Here is an 18,450-nt window from a genome sequence, read left to right on the forward strand (position 1 = left end):
CAGTTCAAAACACAAAATTCTAAATTTGAAGAAATTAAAACGACTTATCCTAACCAACCTAAAAGAGAAAAAACATTTAGTCTAACCAAACGTTTCTTTTCATACATCTGGTTTCGTCTGTAGACCCACATGTGTTGATATCAAACTTTCACTGCAAAACATGACAGACGAAACAGAAATCTCTGATCTGGTTCCACCTCATTTAATTTTCAATCCCAAGTGTAAGATCAGTCGATACAACCTCTCAACACAACAGCAGAGTCGAAGAGGAAGAAAATGAAATGCATTGTTGCTCTCGCTTTAATTCATTGTCCAAAAAGACAAAATAGTCTCCAGCCCTTTCCCCACATGGCCTCGAGGTCCGGGCTGATGCACAGTACTACACCCCTCTCTGAATGTTTCAACTCAGTCATTTATTCCTGTCACACTGCAGCCTGTGACTCCGCCAGCCATCCATCGGCAATGTCACCCGAGCACCTGCAGGATTCCGATACGTCAAACACTAAAGGTTGGCGTAGTATCGATCCCTGTTCACGTATTCCCTGTAGGCGAACTTGGCGTCCTTATTGCCGTGTGGGATCCTTCCAAAAGGGGCGTGATCCTTGAAGCACGAGTCAAAGACCTCGTCGACGATCTTTTGTGCTTCCTCTTGGCTGACTTTTCGCACAGCCAGGATGGAGCGTACAGCGCGATCCCGGACACACTGCTGTTTGAAGAGAACGAAACGGGTTCCATTAAAGACACGGAGCTGGTTGTTTAAACGGCGTGTGTGAGACGTTTACGCCCGGCTCATGTACCTGGTGATGTTCCTTTAGGCCGAAGTTGAATCTGGAAACTTCATTGGTGAAGGAGCAATCCCCACTGAGGTTCGCTGCTCGAATCTAAAGGACACAAGAATGTCCAGCATAACACTGTTCAGCTTTGAAGATGTTCCAAAAACAGGAAAAAGATCAGTACGTCACTATGGCTACACCTTCTCACTCAGCAGATGTCAATGGAGCAACAATCAGCAATAAATAAAAATAAATTCTAAGATTAAAAAAAAATAATAAAAAATACATTCCATAATTCTAAATGCCATTTTAATGCCACTGCGCAAAATGGGAGAAGCTACTAATATGGTCATGAAATGTTTTATTTGTTCTCTCTAACTTTCCCAATTCTACTCAAAATATATGTGACCCCAGATTAATGAAAGCAAGGAATATTAGAGAAATACTAATAATCCAAATCAGAAAATAATTGCAGAGATTAAAAGAAAAAAATATATATTATTATTGTTGTTATTATATGTTTAGCAATTCCATTTTTGCTGTGACACCACCTGGACATGTTCTGTGTCTTGACATGTATTTCTGTTGTTGTTCGTTCTCTTATCTAATTGGATGTTTATTATTTTGCAGATTAATACCTCGGTTTGTTAGGCTGTAATGTTTGTTTTGTATGGACTAATTGTTGAACTAATTAAAACAAACAAACAAACAAAAACAAACAAACAAAGAGAAACTGGGGCGAAATCCCTTTTCAGAGCTGATTTTTGAAAAGTCTGTAAGAACAGAAACAACAGACGAAAAAAAAATGTTCCAAGAAGCCAAATACTTATTCTCCCAATTTCTTAACAGAACGGCGGTATTAAAAACTATTCCTCACCTCAGAACAAGCTAGATGTCTGAAGTTGTTGAACCAGTCCACGTGGGCCCGGCAGTGGTCAAACGCATGGATGAGCTCATGGGTGACCACTCGGTTCATGTGAGCCTGCTGGTGGATGTTGTTCTGACACAAAACAATCTGGAGGAGAGGAAACGCGACTCAGATGAAAAGACGAAACCCTGAAACGGTAAGACCATCTCGAGAACCCGTCTCATTTCCTACCTGAGAGGTGGCAGCGTCAAAGCCACCGCTGACCGTCCCATCGCAGTCCTCACAGGAGAAATGTCTGTCTTTATACACTTTGCTGAACACATAATGAAAAACAAAGGAAGGAGTGTGTGATACGCTGCAGGTAGGAGTGGAAACCACTGCAGCCAGTTAGCAGTTTCAGTAAATCACAGTGACCAGGATGAGGGCTAGAGGATGATTGTATCACAGACAGATTGGATCTCTACAGGCCGTGTTCCACTGGTGGTGACACTATCATGATTTGGGCCTGCTTGGTTGCATCACAGAAACATGTAGAATCATGAAAACATAGAAGTGGTAGTATTATTCTTTGGACGGATCGGTCCAAAAATATTGATAATATCAATACTAAGTCATTATTGGTATGAGATCATTACTAGCGTGGTTAGATTGATACTTTAGTTTCAGATTTCCTTATGAAATTTTATTTTATTTTTGTGTTGTAGTTTCTCATTTTTACTGTAAGAAAATATATATTTTATGCATTTGCTTATTTAGAAACAAATTTTAATTTGTTTTGTTGTTTTATTGTTTCTGTTAATCTTGCTAATATGTTATTAAAGTATTTTGAAGACCGATACATTTTTGTTCTAATCCTAAGGTTTCAACAATAGAATTCAAACAACAACAAAAAAACATGAAAACTTTGGACAAAAACCCCTAAATATCAGACGTTTGATATATCAAGCTTAATTAATAAAAAAAAGTATTGATAAAAGTATTGGTATCGTACTGCCCCTCAATTTATCTGACATTGGGCCCCTACTAAAACATGCACTATTGCACATCTTTAGCACTGTGAAATATATCAGCAATTTAAACAAAAGAGAAACATAAATGAATGAACTTCTGGAAAAAAAATATTATTCAGACACTGATTGAAGTAAATGTTTTGGTTTGAAAACATTAACCAAAAATGTATCATATTCAGGTTTTCCCTTCGAGTATTTTAAGCCTAGTGGCCCATCAGGCTTTACTTATTTTTTAAAGTCTTTTTCAAAAAGGTTTGATTTTTTTAAAGACTTTTGTAGTTGGTGTCCAGGTATTAATCATCCAATCGTTTAATAGCACATAATTATCAAGTGATATTTTAAAATTTCTTGTCAACATTTTTTTTAACTCAAAATCACGACGGGCCGCTGAATGAATGACTGCCTTAGCACCCAACCACCGCGCTCAGCAAGTTTTCTGGGGGAAAATTTGGTATTTGTGAAATATAGTGGAAGTAATATCTGGGTCAGTCTGCACGTGCGTTTAACATTAGTCATCCCACTATTGCCAACTTAGCAACATTATTGCTATATTTAGTGACTTTTCGGAAATACACATCGGCATTATACAATAATTACATTCGTAGAAGAAAATGTGACTGAACGTTCACTGATGATTTAAATATTGTTTAGTAAAAAAAAAAGCAGTAGAAGTAACTTTTGTATTTTGCATCCTATCTATGTTACAGTTGACGTTAACATGTCGTTTCCGGTTATAGACAGCCGTGTAGGCCAACGTACCAGCCGGAGTTCTTCATGGCATTGAGCAGGAGTTTGGCATATGGACCTGCCAGGGACACACAGAAGAGTTAGCACACAGAGGAGTTAGCTTTAGCTGAAGCCACCTACCATTCACAACCAATCAGTTAGCTCCTTGAGCTAATGCTACATGCTACACACCGTCACGGCTCATGCATTCAAATAACAAGCACATCATTTGTTCAAATTAAGACGTCTGCAGCTCGGAAGGCTTTCCCTCTAAAATGCTACATAAGCAAGCGTCGATACTCACTAATTTCCATGGCGAACGTTAACATGACCTGACACTTGTTTCTGGATGTGAACAGGTTGTCTCTGATTGTGATGTGCTTGGGTTTCCTCGCTTTTCTCTCCGGGAAGAGGTCATATCCATATTCCTCATCTTGCTTGTTCTGATCCATTGTGTTGGATACGTCCAGTGTGGAAATGTCAGCATAAAGTTCTCTGGGCTTTCCACCGCTAGCTAACAGGAGAGGTCATTGCTGGGTTTCTACATCACGTGGTTCCGTGGTCAAAGTTGACCGATGAAATTTTCAGACAAAACAATTGTTTAAAATATCAGGTATGTGAAATCTTTAAAGAACATTTTCCTGTCATTTTTTTTATAATATAAATTATTTATTTTCTTTTTTAGTTTTATATGAGGGGGTGCGCATCATTTATCACCCGGCGAGACACCGGTGCGCCGGGTGGGCGTCATTTGCACACTATTTTGGTTTCCAAATAAGAGTTGCTTTATTGTCAAATTAAAATTATCTCAGATATTGAATTATTACAGTGAATCTGGAAAGAATGACGACTTTGCATTAGTACTTTTTACACTGTAGCGCTTTTTATTTCAAGATGAAATAAATTTAATATTGTGTTCTATTTGTACTTAAAAATAACATGATTTTCTGATTACAAATTTAGAATTACAACAACAAACACAGCAAAAATTCTATTAAGTTTTCACGTATTAATGTTGTCATAAAATCTCATTACTCTAACTCTGATAAGTCTGACTTTCTTCAACTGGGGAAAACCCGTTTCGCTAAATTTAATTCCACCTTCATCGCCTCTTCGTCACTTTTAGCCGCGTCTTGCACCGGCTGACTGTTAAGGGCTTCCCCAAGTGTCGTCTCCTTTCAGAAAAGTGTGAACTGTAGTGCTAACTGACGAAAATTTGTGAGCCAAACAGATAAACTCATCTTAATTCCACACACATAGCTCAGTTATCAGTGTATTTTTCATAGAAGCATTTTCGTAAAAGTTCCGTATTTAAAATATTAAAATAAAATAAAATAAATTGTTTTTGCTTTACGGAGATTGTTTTGTTATAGACGATCTTTGGTTACGTCGTGGATACGTAGAGCAAAGGCTGCTGGTCCTCCGCTGTCATGGCTCCGAACATAAACAGAATGTCGTGACTAACGACATTTTTCGGAGTCTTTTGTTACTTTAGCGGTCACTACGAATTAACTGTGAATCCAGGAAAGAAGCGGCAGGTATTTCAGAACGCCATAATTAAAGCACATTCATATCCGGCCTCTTTTAATCCAATGATGGTTCCGTTTTGCTAAGCTGTTAGCTGCTGGAGTATCACAAAACGTGATTCTCGTGTTTTACCTCGATGCTGCTGCTGCTGCTGTTGCTTGGATGTGAAGACTAAAGCACAGAGAAGTGAAGTGAAAGAGTTTTCCAAAAATAAATGTCTGTTTGGCAGAGGGAAGCATGTCCGGGGAGGACAAGGCCGTGGAGTTACAGCTGCAGATACGGCAGAATGCGGAGGATCTTCACAGTTTCATGAGGGAGCTGGACAACTGGGAGGCAGACATCAAGAGGAAGGATCAGGAGCTGAGGACTGGACGAGTCCAGGAGCTCCAGGTAGGACATCCCCTATTGTTAACAGCTTCTTTACACTGATACCCTTAAATAAAATCCAAGCTAATCATTTAACTGGCAAAAATTACAATCATAACTTTGAATATAATCAGGACTTAGAAAGTCAAAATTATGATTTTGTCTTAAAATTAAGACGTTTAATCTCATAATTGTGATATTGAAACTCACAATTATGACTTTAAATATCATTATTAGGACTTTATGACTTTGACTCTTATTATTAAGACTTTAAAACTTGTAATTACGTCTTCCTGTTGGACTTTACAGTTTCTTCCTTGGCTCTAATGGCATTCTATAAGTCTGTGTGTCTTGTTGCAGAAAACCCTTCCACCTGTGCGTAACAAGGGATACAGGTCAAAGATGAGGGAGAAGAGGAGGAAACAGGCGCCTGCTGCTGACGGCGACACGAACGCAGAGGAGCCCAGACCAGCTTCCAGACTCAAATCCTGTGATTATCGATCGTGGGACAAGTTCGACGTGGTAACCCAACGTCTCACCTTGGCTTTCCACAACCTGACTTTTCATGCAACAAACGGTGATTGCACATTCTTCCTCTTGTTGGCAGGATAAAGCTCTGGCAGAAATGGACAAGGAGGCCGAGTCCAACGAGTCCGACCAGGAGGAGGTGGACAAGGACAGAGCTCTGGCTGAGAAGGAGAACGTAATGAAGTTTCTATGTGTGACACGCAGACAGAAAGAGAGAGGGCAGGGGTTAAAAGATGTCAACTGCTTTTGTTGTTTTGTTTTTTTCTTGTTTCCAGGGTAACAAGTTGTTTAAAGAGGGGAAGTATGACGAGGCCATAGAGTGTTACACTAGAGGGATGGCTGCTGATCCATACAACCCTGTGCTTCCCACCAACAGAGCCACGTCCTTCTTCAGACTTAAGAAGTAAGTCTGACTTCACTGTAAACAAATGGGTTTCATTCGAGGGATCAGTAATCGATTGATTATCATTTATCTACTTCACAACTGTACAAAGTAGATATGTACAGATGCAAAGTAGATAAATGGTAACCCTGGTTACGTAAAATCGACTGTTGAGCTTTACATCATGTTACAGAGCTTCAGAAAGAGCAGGAGTTTTTAAAGAGACAGAGGATCAATATCAAGGCGTTAAATTACAAAGTCAAATTTCTTTTAAGACATTTGATACATATGACATTTTTATAACAACTGAAGTTAGAATAGTTACTTAACTGTGTTATAAAATGGATCTACTTGCCTGGAAAATACATAATATTGCCCCTTAAAAACAAACAAAAAAAAAACTGAAAAGTGTGGTGCACATTTGTTTTCAGCTCCTTTAACTGACCTAGATCTCATTATAAATGCAGCTGTTCTGTAGCTTCATGAAGACCAAAGTACACATGAGAGAGATTTTATGAACATATGCTCATTATAACACATTGACGTTTGTGGTAAAATGTGAAAAAGTTTAAGATGAATAAATATTTTTGATAAGTTGAAGATGTTTTTCAGTTTTCTCTGGTCGTTGTGATAAATCTTTGCCTCACCAGGTATGCCGTGGCCGAGTCGGACTGCAACCTGGCCGTCGCCCTTGACAACAGCTACTATAAGGCGTATGCTAGGAGAGGAGCCGCTCGGTTTGCCCTGCAAAAACACCAGTTGGCTCTGGAAGGTCTGAATCAGATTAAACCTGGTTTTATCTGAACGGGTTTAAACCTGGTTTTATCTGATCGGGTTTAAACCTGGTTTTATCTGATCGGGTTTAAACCTGGTTTTATCTGAATGGGTAAAACCTGGTTTTATCTGAACGGGTTAAAAACTGTTTTTTTTTTTGAGCCGTCCTGATCTGAGGCTGTTGATTGTGTCTGGACAGATTACCAGATGGTCCTCCAGCTGGACCCGGGAAACGCCGAAGCCCAGAGTGAAGTGAAGAAACTCCAGGAGGTGAGGGTTGGGTGGGGTCAGTGGGGGTCAGGGTTCAGTTTGTCCTGCTGCTGTCTAACCCACGTTCTGGTCAGTTCAGATCCTTGCTCAGGTGGACGTCCGGGGTCCGGCCGTCCAGCCCGCCGAAGCCACCGCCGCCGACCAGCAGCGACAGCTGGAAGAGCAGCAGAGGAAACAGGAAGCTGTGATGCAGAAGGACAGAGTGAGTCCTGGTTTATCTCCTCTCTTCTGTGTCAGTTTGTTCTGAAACCCAATGGCGACATTTACTCCTCAGGGAAACGCTTACTTCAAAGAAGGGAAGTATGAGGCAGCCATAGAATGCTACAGCAGAGGAATGGAGGCAGACGGCATGAACGTCCTCCTGCCTGCCAACAGAGCCATGGCCTTCCTCAAGTTGGACAGGTAGAAACATCCAACAGTTTCACTCCATCCAACAAATGATAGCAGGAGATTGTTAGCAAACTCTCTCCATCTGTCCTCCATCTGTCTCTCTGCAGGTATAAAGAAGCAGAGGAGGACTGTACAGCAGCCATTTCTCTGGATGACACTTACTCCAAGGCCTTCGCCCGCCGCGGCACAGCCAGACTGGCCCTGGGGAAACTGCAGGAGGCCAAGGAAGGTGCTGCAGAGCTCCCACAGCAAACCAGCAGCAACATGCTGGGTTTATGGTTTTCAATAAGCATAGATTCCTCCTGTTTTTTTTTTTTTTTTCGTTCACATTTAAACAGACAGGCCACTCCTGGGAGGGTCCACCACTTTTTAGTGGTGCTGTTTGTGAAGCTGCACACTCCAAAATAAACAGCAATATTTTTGGTTTTCTTGAAAAAAAAAAAAAAGAAAGTAGGCAAAATTTTCAAAGACATATTTTCATAATTTTTTTCATTTGTTTATAAGTGTGTCAGTTTGTAAATTAAATACTTAACTGGCAACATAATTAAGATTGCTAATTAATTATGTAGTTAAACTGAATAATTGGTTAGCAAGCTAGATGAGCAAAATATTTAGTTAGGACGCTAAATATATAGCTTCAAACTAAATATTTGCATATTAGCTAAATATTTAGCTTAGAGCTAAATATTAAGCCTCAAACTAAGTATTTAGCTAACAAGCAAATATTTAGCTTCGAGTTAAACATTTATCTTGCTGATTAAATCATTTAGTTTGAACCGTCACATGTAGAAATGAGCGAATGATGTGGTGAAAATTTGAGTTTGAAAAATGAATCTCCATTTTTTCTTTCTTGCTTTTAGACTTGCTAAAAACTCAAATTATTGCTGTTCATTTTTGACAGTGTAACTTTACACTCCACACTCCCCCTGCTCCATGTTTCCTCCAGTTTTGGATAACGGCTCCCAGTGGTTCATTGGAACATTTTGTTTGCAAATGGTTCCTCCGGACTGATAGATGACCGGAGGAACCAATGACAGGGGTTTTTAATTTTAGATCAAGGCTTGGTGTTCATCTTTTCTGAAGTCTTTTAGCCTACTTCATGGTGCCAGATGGGTTCTAATGATTCAGGCAGTAATGAGTTGTGTTAATCACTTCAGAGACTCCACATGTTTGAGTAATTGTCTTGACTTTCCGTGTGTATGTCAGATTTCCGGCGGTTGCTCCAGCTGGAGCCCGGGAACAAGCAGGCCCTGAATGAGCTGCAGAAGCTGCAGACGGTACGCTAACAACTGCTGGGTTTTCCATCTGAGCTGCTGAACTCTGACCCCTGAACTCTGGAGTCTTTCTCCTCCAGGATCCAGACTGCAGCGGCGCTCTGCAGGCGGAGGATGGCGCCCAGAGGAGGACGGTCCAACCCGTGGACAAACCAGAACATCTGCGCTCAACCGTCGGTTCCACAGCGATCTTAGCTGCGTCTGACTAAAGGTGTTTGTAAAACCCACTGAGTTCGCTTCTCCTCTGGCCTGCAGAAACCTCTGAGACGAATCGACATCCAGGAGATCAGCGGGAAGCTAGCGCTGCCCAGGCAGGAAGCTCTTCCTCCGTTAATCCAGGAAGTAGACGGGAAGACTGACTCGCCGCTGTCTTCATCGCCCAGCGCCAAGATCATCAAAATGGAGGAAGCAGCAGAAACACAGACACAGAGACATGACAGGTGACTTTTACATGCAAGGAGGGGAGGAAACCATGGTTACCACTGGGACTGGACCAAAAAACAATATTATCCATTAACTCAACGTTTGGTTTTTAACTCAAGATTTAATTTTTGAGTTTTATTTTAAACCAATGCAGTGCTTGGCTTTCCATGGGTGAGAGTGATGTCAGCAGGGCCGCCATCTTGTTTGGAAGTTACAGCTTCTGTTGAATTCAAGGCAAATCTATGATGGAATGTTAGGATTATGAGAATAAAGTCATAATATTACAATAATACAGTTGTAGTGATCTGAGACTAAGCTGTATGACAATAGTTGAAATAATGCAAGAACAAAGCATCAATATTACCAGAATATAGTCAGAATACTAGAGAAATGAAGTAATAATGTTATAAGAACTCCTTCACTAAAAAATTAAAATGAGAAATGTTGAGCATCTTGTTAATCTGAAAAGTGTGGCTTGCATTTGCAATCCTCTAACTGATTTACTGACTTTATCCGTTTTCCCATCAGCCCTGGCACAATTTCCCTGTGTTTGCAACAGAAAAGCATTCCCATACCATGCTGCTGCCACCGCCGCCCTGCCCCCTGCAGGCCCGTTCCTCCTGCCATTTTTACATCCAGGTTTGTGGTGGCGTTCCTAACTGTTCTCCTGTGCTCTCCAGAGTTTCTGCCAGCAGAGACGCCAGCCAATCAGTTCAGGAGGAATCCACAGAAGCAGCTGAAGCACCAAGTTCAGACGTTCCTCCTGCTCCCAGCAGCAGCTTCCAGCTGGAGGCGGACCTCCGGAAGCTCAGCAAGCAGCCGGAGGCGGTTTACAGATACCTCAGGGTTAGCTGCATTCTCCTTTCGCTTCAGCACCGACAGCTCCATACTTTATTTCATTTTTAAGCCAAACATTTATTTCCTGAAGGCTTTTGGATGTAGAATAAAAAAAATAAAATAAAAAAAAAATCAGACCAAATCCAAAAGTTATGTGAACGTTTGGATTTGCCTTCCATTGTGCATTAAGTTCAGATTAATTCAAACAACCCTTGTGTTTTCTTTAATCCTGTGCGAATGTCATTTGAAGCGACAGAGCTGTACATGGACTTAATCAATCTTGTAGTTTAACACTTGGCCTCCAGGGGGCACTGTTTAGTAAAAGCTGGAAGACCGTTAACTGCAGAGTGATGTTGTCCGTTTCCATTATATTCACACAAAAACACGATCCAAATCCATTTTTCATTTTTATTTTTTTTTGCCTGAATGTGATTCATGTTTGACTTTTTCATGTTTGTCTGAACAGCCCAATTCCAGTCATAGAAAAAAATTAAATCCCATTTGAACCACTTCCACATGTGGTATTAAATCAGATACATATATAATGTTTTTTTTCATACCAAATCCAATTTATTCATTTTTTCTGGCTTTTTTTTCCTTGAAAAAAAGTTTACAAATATTTAAAAAAACTTGCTGATTATGTTTGCACTCATTCCTTTTTTGGGGAGTTTACCTGAATTAAAATTGCTAAATAAACACAAACCAGATCAGAACATCACTCTGATCTATGGAAGCCCAAGGAGTCCATTTGTGAAAAAATAAAAACCTTCATGAACAGAAAGCTCGATGAATGGATAGAAGTCATTTATGGCTCTTCCATGTTTGGATGCTAAACATTCTTGTCCCTGTTGGCAGCAAATCAGTCCCTCAGCGTACAGCCAGATCTTCCAGAACTCTCTGGAGCCGGACCTGCTCTACCAGATCCTCAGAACTCTGCGTGATTTCTTCATAGGGTAAGCTGTCTAGACGTAAACATCAGAGCTGAGCTGCTTTTGTCCGTTCACTCTGCAAAACAGTTAAGACTGGCCTGTTTGGAGCAGGAATGAACCTCCAACCTCCATCTTGGAGACCCTCGGCTGTCTGGCGGGTGTGAGGCGCTTCCACATGGCCGTCATGTTCATGACGCCGCAGGACAAGAAAGGTGGGCTCCTTTTCATCCTCTGCCTTCTCGTTCATGTGAGATCATTGTTAAAAATGTGTCGTTTCCTCCCTCCTCTCAGTGCTGAAGGAGCTGTTTGACTTCCTGCTCCAAGCCCAGCTGGACCAGCCCACCGTTTCAGACCTGCAGAAGAAGTACGGAGTATGATGGACGGACAAACGTGTTCCCAGCTTCCAGCGTCTGCAATGCTTTTTCTTCAACCTGCCAAATATAACCTGACATTTGCTGAACTGATCACTTAACCAAATAAAACAGGTGTGTGTTTCTGAAACGTGTGTTCTTGTTTCACTGGATTTATTTTTCCAAGATGGAGCAAAGGAGGAGAATTAATCTAGTCAACTGCCAAAAACACCAGATTTCTGCAATTCAACACTGAATGATTACATCATTAATAAACAGTGTAATTAATAACACGGATTATTAATAACACAGATTAATAATCAGTGTTAGTTCTGATGTTAGTGTAGTGTTACCACTACACTAACATCAGATGGCTGATTTGATGTTAGCCTAGTGCTGTAGTATCACGATGCAGCCAGCAGGTAGAGCCAAAACGTAAGTATGGAATGCCATTTTGGATATAATTTCCAAACGGCTTTCCAGTTCAGTCTGGCGCTTAATGGACCCCAGCATGTTTCATAACTCATATGGAGGAATTACATAGAGAGATGAGCCACAAATCAGAAAGTATTGATTTATGAAACATGTTTTAGGATGAGTTTAAAAAAAAAATCAAAACATTTAAATAATCCTTCATGTTAAATCTATCAGTTTATTAAATACACCTAAAATCAAATGTGTAATTTGCTTCCTAAAACGTCAACTAATTATGTGTTAAGATCATACATCTATGTAACCTAAACTGCCACTGTTGCAAAAGACAATTTTCAAATAGACAATGAGCTGCAGAGCAGAATTATGGTTACATAGCAATCACAATTATATAATTCTGATTATTTTCTACTGCTATAGTAGAAAAGTTAAGATTTACGAGTAGGGATTACACCAATATAAAAAAATTGGCAGAAATCTTTCCTTAGCTTGTTTTTTTGTCAACTGTTAAGTCCTAAAGTAAAAAAAAAAAAAGTGTCAATTTCCTGTAAATAAAAGCACCTACAGTTTGCAAAAATAAATGGAGTAAATTATTTTGAATATCTGAACTATTTATTGACAGTAAAAGCATTGACAAACAATTTGGACAACTATTAATAAGATTAAAAGTAATATTTCTGCGTGTAGGTAAAAGTTCATGTCTGCTGGTGTGTGAGCTCTTAAAGAGATGTTTCCTTTGAGTCCCGCGGCGGCCGGAAGGTCAGGATCTCAGTGAAAGTATGACCTGTACAAAAAGAAACGGGGTTTAAGGTTTTAGGTTTTTCACGAGCCTCCTTTGCTACATACGGGCCCTGTAAAAGTCACTGCGTTTCCATTACAAATGTGAGCAAATCCTGCTAGCGCTCATCATCTATCAGCCAATAAGAGGAGACATTCAGGCTTTGGAGTGACAAGCCCCGCCTACTTGGTAGCGGCTACATGTTCGGTGTTTTGGGGAAACGACAGTGACCCCCTCCCGTCCCGCCTCACGTTTCCACTGCTCCAGCGGCAGGTCCGTGTTGTCCATGGTCTGGTCGTACGGCAGCGCCTCGCTCTCCTCCTCCACGTCCCTGAACTCGCTGAAGAACGGCAGCTCCAGGGCCTCCGACGCGCTGGCCCTGCTGTCAGGGTCCAGGAGGAGCATCTTTTCCAGGACACTCACCGCTGCGGCGCACAGACACGCGTCAAAGTCGGCAAAAAAAGAACTTTGGCAATGAAGCCAGAGAGAAATGCTCACGTACCATTTGAGCTGGCTTTGGAGAAAATGGAGTGCAAATCTTTCTTTGGCACTTTCGGTAAACTCCGGATGTAGTTTCTGGCCTGGTGAAGGACAGAAAAGGTCTCAGTGTGATTTTAACCTTTATATCGGCACCTTCATAAAATACAGATCTACGTCATGTTTTGCCAAAAATGATTTTTTGCTTAATCATCTTTTAACAAAAAAAAAAAAAAAAAAAAAAGACTTAAGACTACTAACTTAGAAAGGTGACGATATTCAACCTCCCTTTGTCTGGTACTGCTAAACAAATTACAGTGTAACCAACTTCCTTCAAGTCACGATGCTTCTGGTTTTCAAAATAAAATCCATCTAATTTTGACATTAATCTCAAATTTTGGCCTTTTGAAACTCAGAAATTTCCATGTTTCTTCTAGAAAATTTCTGACATTAACCAAATATTTCTGAGGTCTTTTTTTGCTATAACAAACTTGAAATTTTTCAAACTCAGAAATTGCCAAGACATTCTAGAAAATGTCAATGATCAAGCTCAACATTTATTTGTTTATCCAGCAACTTTTTGACTGTTGGAGCTCAGACATTTCCTTGAGTTTTTTTTTGTCAGTGTGCACTGAGCTCCACCACTGGAGCCCAACAGTCAAACATTTGCTAGAACAAATTAAATACAAATTTGAGCTTCAGGTAAAAAAAATTTCAGTACTAGCCATGAATCAATACTCGATCAGTATTGGTCCACAGCCTGGTGGAAATCTGATCTACGAGACATGTCAAATTTGAAGTTGTAACGTGACAAATGATGTGAAAGTTTAAGAGCTCTGATTGGCTTTGCAAGCCACTGTGTGCCTGGTAAAGGTTTTATTCCAGTTTTATTGAACTGCTGTAATGTGAATCTAAATGGACAGAGCATCTATTCAAACTGAAGACAGTTGAGTAATGACAACTTACATCTTGACTCTGTAGCTTGAGAACAAAGTCGGGAGTCGGAGTTCCTGTAATCTTCATGATTTCTCTTAACTGGTCCAGGTCTGATGAAGGAAAAGGTTAAGAATCGTTGCTCGAATGAATTTCTATCATCATTCATATCAAAATTTTAGTAGGCAAATAAAGAACCTCCCTGCAGGCAGGACCTCTCAATAAACACAAGACTCTGACCACAGGAAGTCCAGAACTACTTAAAGATGATTTGTTAATGTTTCCGCTTGTGGTATTGTAGCAGTATATGACCTGTGATTGGTTCTCAAACTGTAGAAATGTTGGTCAGTTCAAACAAGCTACCTGTAATGTAGAGCGAATAAACACCAAGTGTCAAAAATATGAACCTATGATCTGTATTTTCATACCAGTCTATGTTATGCTGTAGAGTTGTGTCAGGTAAAGATTTATATATACGTTAATGAAATTATTACTTTAGAATAATAATTACCGGAGTACAGATAAGATTTTAGAGTACATGCTGGCTTTTACATCTCATCCAGGCACTTGTATGGATTCAGTAAAAACAAACTTTTACTTTTGTAAATTTTAAGACCATTTTCAAACAAATAACTGAAATGACATCGGGTCAAATTAACCAACCGGACAAGGATACGGTCGTTTCCCTTGAACAAAGGTTTCCCCAGCAACATCTCTGCCATGATGCAACCCGCTGACCAAATATCCACTGCAACGCAGAGCAAAAGCATTGCTGCAAAATGATTCATTTACTCCATCAGGTTCCTTTTGTTTTTTATTATCATCATCACCAGTCTGCGTGTAGTGCATCCAGTTAAGGATAACCTCCGGTGCTCTGTACCAGCGCGTCACAACGTAGCCGGTCATCTCTGCATCGGCCTGCCGGGCCAACCCAAAGTCCAGGATCTACAGCAGAATGGAGGGTAGGTACCGCATTACATTTTAAAAAATAAAGATGAGAATAAAGCAAGACAAGGTGGCTTACCACTGAATTACCTTTAGCTCACAATCAGGGTTTATGGCCAAATTTCCAGGTTTGAGGTCCTGTTAGATAATATGTTTATTACAGATCAGTATACAGAATGTATTTACTCTTTAATTTGTACTCATTAAATGTCAAACATAGGAAGGTAATATCAACAAGGCATGCTGGGGTATTTAGAAATGCAGCACAGAATTTTAATACAGTGTTTTGTCTCAATAAAAGAACAGATAAACAGACTTGGTAAAGCTTATGGTTCAATAGGTCAAAGTTCACGCACCCTGTGGATGATCCCTGCAGAGTGGATATACTGCAGAGGAAAACGATACAGGAAAAACATAAGCTGTGCTCAGAAAAATACAATTTTCTTGTTTGTTTTTTCCCCTAGAAAACAGAGAATGTTTGGAGAATTTATTTCCACCTTAAGGCCTCTCAGCATCTGATAAACCAGGAACTGGACGCGATCCTCCGACAACCTCTCCATCTTCATCAGCTTGCCAAGGTCGGTGCCCATGAACGGCATCACCAGGTAGCTGAATGTAAGGAGGTCAGTGTTATGATTAGGACATAAAAAATAAATAAAAACTTCTGGAAGAAGTGAATAGAAAAGGAGCTTACAAGTCTCGAAACCGATCCAAAGAGATCTCAGCTGTGAAAACATCCAACAGCCCGATCACCTGATAAAGACCAGGAAAATGATTTCAAATTTACTATGCTACGCTATTGAACATTATGCTAATGGAGCACCACACCATACCGCACTAGTACTACACTACTAGTGATGGGTCAGGCTCAAAATAATCTAACAGCCAATGCTTTGGAGTCAGTCAAAAGAGCAGAGTCCCAAGGTTTTTTCCCTTGAGCTGCTCAGCTCTCACTCTCAGTGGCTCTGCCCCTCAGAACTTTATTTTGATTGTCAGCTTGTCTTCTACAAAAAAAAAACCCCGGGACAAATACTAACAGAGAGGGTGAACAGCATTAGCCCACGCAGACTGAAATATTATTTGAATACTAATCTGCACAGAGTACATAGTTTGCTTACTGAGTTTGGTCTTGTTTCAGTTGCAGTTCTGTTTGGTAGATTTTCCAGGAGTGTTTGGTTCATTTGTTATCTTGTCCAATAAAAATGAAAAGCTTGGCTGAAGTTTTGTAGGAAAGTTAAAAGAAAGCCTGCTTTTATAATCGACCAAATTCATAAAATTAGTAAACATGAAGCTTCTCTTATAAACATTAATGCAAGCAAATTTATTAACATAGAAACAATTCATATTCACCAAATTAAGCTATTAATATATTAAATTAAGCTAAATTAAGATATGAGGGTCTTGATAACAAATCAAGATCCATTTGGGAGTCAAAAGAGCTGACTGAACAGAACCACAGTTTGGACCACTATGTGCCATATTATGCTATTCTATGCTATGCTACACATTAGTACAGTGTGCTGTTCTACAAATTACTGTCTGTACTAAGCTACACTAGAATACTACTAAGGTTATACTACTCTGTACTGCACTGCACTATATGCTTTGCTGTAATTTACTGCACTGTATTGTGCTATACTATAGTAAACTACACAAGTCGTATGCTACACTGCATTATGCTATGCTACATGATACAATGCTATACTATGTTATACCACTTTGTACTACACTGGCCTACAGTGCCCTATGCAAAACTATGCTATAGTATAGTACTTTCTCCTATCCTCTACTATCCAATACTATAGAAAGGTATTGAATACTCGCTATGCTGTACTGTACTATTCTATACTATACTACAGTATATCTATTTCTGAACAACAAATTCACAGATTGCAGCTCAAATCTCCCTACATTTTCATGCTTCATGTGTTTGAGGAGTCGCAGCTCTCTGTAGGCTCTTTTGGCAAAAAGTTTGGACTGGAAGGGCCGGTGGAGCTTCTTGATGGCCACCTGTGTCCCTGAGCGCCGGTCCCAAGCCGAGCTAAAGAAAAACAAAAAAAGAGTAAAGCACAGATAGAAATGGAGGTATTATTGTTATAAAAGGTTTTATTTTCCTCATTACACAAACATTTAAATCAAAGTTCACTTCAGAGAAACTTTTACCAATATTATTGTTCAACCCCTGAAACCTTCTCTGCTCGGTCACAGTGTTTGCAGTGGGAAAAAGGCAACCTTTGTCGTCTAAGACAAAGTAGTGGAGCATTCATCGCACTTAACTGAGTCTCTGACTTCTCATAAACAATGAGGGTGGAAGGGAGGTTCTTTGTTGACCCTCATCCACTCTCACACAATGCAGAGGGGCCCCGCAGAGCCAGCTGTGGCCAAAAAGTGACCAAAGCTGCAGCTTGACTTGGATATAACAGTAAATCTTAAATCTTATCATAAGTCTCAAAGAATCAGGATAACTGAAAACATACAAATCTATTTCTTGTTCTCTACTTTTGGGTGAAATACAAATGGTGTATTCCAGTATTACTTTCAGTTTAAGTGCCAAGTATTTCTTTCACGTTTCACTTCTATGAAATAAAATTTAAAAAAAATAGTTAAAAAAAAAAGACATACCCGCAAACTATTAAAAATAAGCAAAATATTCCAAATGATTATTTTGTCTTTCTGAAAGCTCCTTCCTTTCTGAACTCACCACACGGTTCCGTAGGCTCCGGTGCCGACCTGCTTTAAGTCCCGGTACCTCTCCGGTACTTCCCACACGGTTCTGTTCACCTCGTGCCGGTAAAACCCCGTCCGGGACCGCGCAGCTATGGCCATACCGCTGAGGTGAGGATGTGGACCGGATCCCGGAATCTCATGAGCGGAAATAAAAGTTTGTACCGCAGAAGTTCAGGAGCGCAGTCCGAAACCGAAGCAGAGAGTCAGCGGAACATTCCTCCAGATGGACCAGCTGACAACTGGAGCACACACACCCCTCCCCCCGGAGCGGGTGGACCCCAACACGGCCACTCGGTCACATTGTCTGCCCGGCTCCTGGTCGCCCTGGGCAGTCCGTGGGTGTGTCTACACGGTGGGGGCAACATCTGCCCATCCGAGGCCAAACAAAACCCCAGAGATCACACAGCCTCTGTCATCTAATAATAACACTCACTGATCTGGTTCAAGAAATAGTTTTTTTTTCTTTCTTAAAGTAAATTCTTATTTTTAAAAAAGTGACCATATTGGAATAAATTAATTCAAAAATATTTCCCAAAAGGAAACTGAATGTTTTTGCAACTTATATTACCCAGAGTTCTTCAAAGAGTTGCTGTAGATACTGATGATAGATGCAACAGTAGCAAGACCACTAAAAATAAATAAATAAATAAAATTCAGATTTTTTTTTTTTGTCAGAATCCTGACTTTTTTCTCTGAAATTTAGTTGAGGGATCTCCTGTAGCAGTCAGTAT

General features: G+C 40.2%; 3 protein-coding genes across 5 annotated transcripts; 1 reads left to right on the top strand and 2 right to left on the bottom strand.

The window, feature by feature from the left end:
* Window positions 1-186: 186 nt before the first annotated feature.
* LOC103151776 (mitochondrial inner membrane protease ATP23 homolog) lies at window positions 187-3,829 on the bottom strand. Its single transcript, XM_007571994.2, has 6 exons — window positions 3,682-3,829; window positions 3,411-3,456; window positions 1,873-1,954; window positions 1,651-1,788; window positions 798-881; window positions 187-706 (listed from the first exon to the last, which is right to left on the bottom strand). Exons 1-6 carry the CDS (start codon window positions 3,827-3,829, stop codon window positions 503-505), a joined length of 702 nt encoding a protein of 233 aa, XP_007572056.1. The 3' UTR covers window positions 187-502.
* A 3-nt stretch (window positions 3,830-3,832) lies between these two features.
* On the top strand, window positions 3,833-11,582 carry LOC103151777 (RNA polymerase II-associated protein 3-like). Of its 2 annotated transcripts, none has more exons than XM_007571996.2 (17): window positions 3,833-3,990; window positions 5,134-5,294; window positions 5,631-5,792; window positions 5,878-5,973; window positions 6,074-6,201; window positions 6,831-6,952; window positions 7,154-7,224; window positions 7,304-7,426; window positions 7,499-7,626; window positions 7,722-7,843; window positions 8,821-8,891; window positions 8,969-9,061; window positions 9,144-9,328; window positions 9,992-10,157; window positions 11,004-11,101; window positions 11,189-11,289; window positions 11,369-11,582. In XM_007571996.2, the coding sequence occupies exons 2-17, from the start codon at window positions 5,142-5,144 to the stop codon at window positions 11,452-11,454; spliced, it is 1,905 nt and encodes a 634-aa protein (XP_007572058.1). In that variant the 5' UTR covers window positions 3,833-3,990; window positions 5,134-5,141; the 3' UTR covers window positions 11,455-11,582. The 2 variants fall into 2 exon arrangements, with proteins under 2 accessions (XP_007572058.1, XP_007572057.1); XM_007571995.2 differs by lacking the exon at window positions 3,833-3,990 and adding an exon at window positions 4,575-4,915.
* An 867-nt stretch (window positions 11,583-12,449) lies between these two features.
* Window positions 12,450-18,048, bottom strand: LOC103151778 (mitogen-activated protein kinase 12-like). Of its 2 annotated transcripts, XM_007571998.2 has the most exons (12): window positions 17,694-18,048; window positions 16,904-17,033; window positions 15,687-15,745; window positions 15,490-15,601; window positions 15,349-15,378; window positions 15,083-15,130; window positions 14,878-14,992; window positions 14,724-14,795; window positions 14,081-14,160; window positions 13,140-13,218; window positions 12,889-13,062; window positions 12,450-12,643 (listed from the first exon to the last, which is right to left on the bottom strand). In XM_007571998.2, exons 1-12 carry the CDS (start codon window positions 17,816-17,818, stop codon window positions 12,579-12,581), a joined length of 1,089 nt encoding a protein of 362 aa, XP_007572060.1. In that variant the 5' UTR covers window positions 17,819-18,048; the 3' UTR covers window positions 12,450-12,578. The 2 variants fall into 2 exon arrangements, with proteins under 2 accessions (XP_007572060.1, XP_007572059.1); XM_007571997.2 differs by lacking the exon at window positions 12,450-12,643 and having other exon boundaries at window positions 12,654-13,062.
* Between the last annotated feature and the right edge of the window lie 402 nt (window positions 18,049-18,450).

The sequence above is a fragment of the Poecilia formosa genome, unplaced genomic scaffold, assembly GCF_000485575.1.
Source record: "Poecilia formosa unplaced genomic scaffold, Poecilia_formosa-5.1.2 Scaffold292, whole genome shotgun sequence".
NCBI classification, from domain to species: domain Eukaryota; kingdom Metazoa; phylum Chordata; class Actinopteri; order Cyprinodontiformes; family Poeciliidae; genus Poecilia; species Poecilia formosa.

Bases quoted from the DNA above. Each gene is read 5' to 3' on its own strand.
- LOC103151777 (XM_007571996.2), top strand. From the start codon at position 5,142: ATGTCCGGGGAGGACAAGGCCGTGGAGTTACAGCTGCAGATACGGCAG. The intron at 6,953-7,153 runs GTCTGAATCAGA...GTGTCTGGACAG, and splicing joins ACACCAGTTGGCTCTGGAAG to ATTACCAGATGGTCCTCCAG. The intron at 7,844-8,820 runs GTGCTGCAGAGC...TGTGTATGTCAG, and splicing joins ACTGCAGGAGGCCAAGGAAG to ATTTCCGGCGGTTGCTCCAG.
- LOC103151778 (XM_007571997.2), bottom strand. From the start codon at position 17,818: ATGGCCATAGCTGCGCGGTCCCGGACGGGGTTTTACCGGCACGAGGTG. The intron at 17,034-17,693 runs GTGAGTTCAGAA...GTTTTTCTTTAG, and splicing joins GGAGCCTACGGAACCGTGTG to CTCGGCTTGGGACCGGCGCT. The intron at 15,131-15,348 runs GTGCGTGAACTT...ATTATCTAACAG, and splicing joins CTGCAGGGATCATCCACAGG to GACCTCAAACCTGGAAATTT.
- LOC103151776 (XM_007571994.2), bottom strand. From the start codon at position 3,829: ATGGATCAGAACAAGCAAGATGAGGAATATGGATATGACCTCTTCCCG. The intron at 3,457-3,681 runs GTGAGTATCGAC...TGTCCCTGGCAG, and splicing joins AACGTTCGCCATGGAAATTA to GTCCATATGCCAAACTCCTG. The intron at 882-1,650 runs GTGAGGAATAGT...TGTGTCCTTTAG, and splicing joins GACATCTAGCTTGTTCTGAG to ATTCGAGCAGCGAACCTCAG.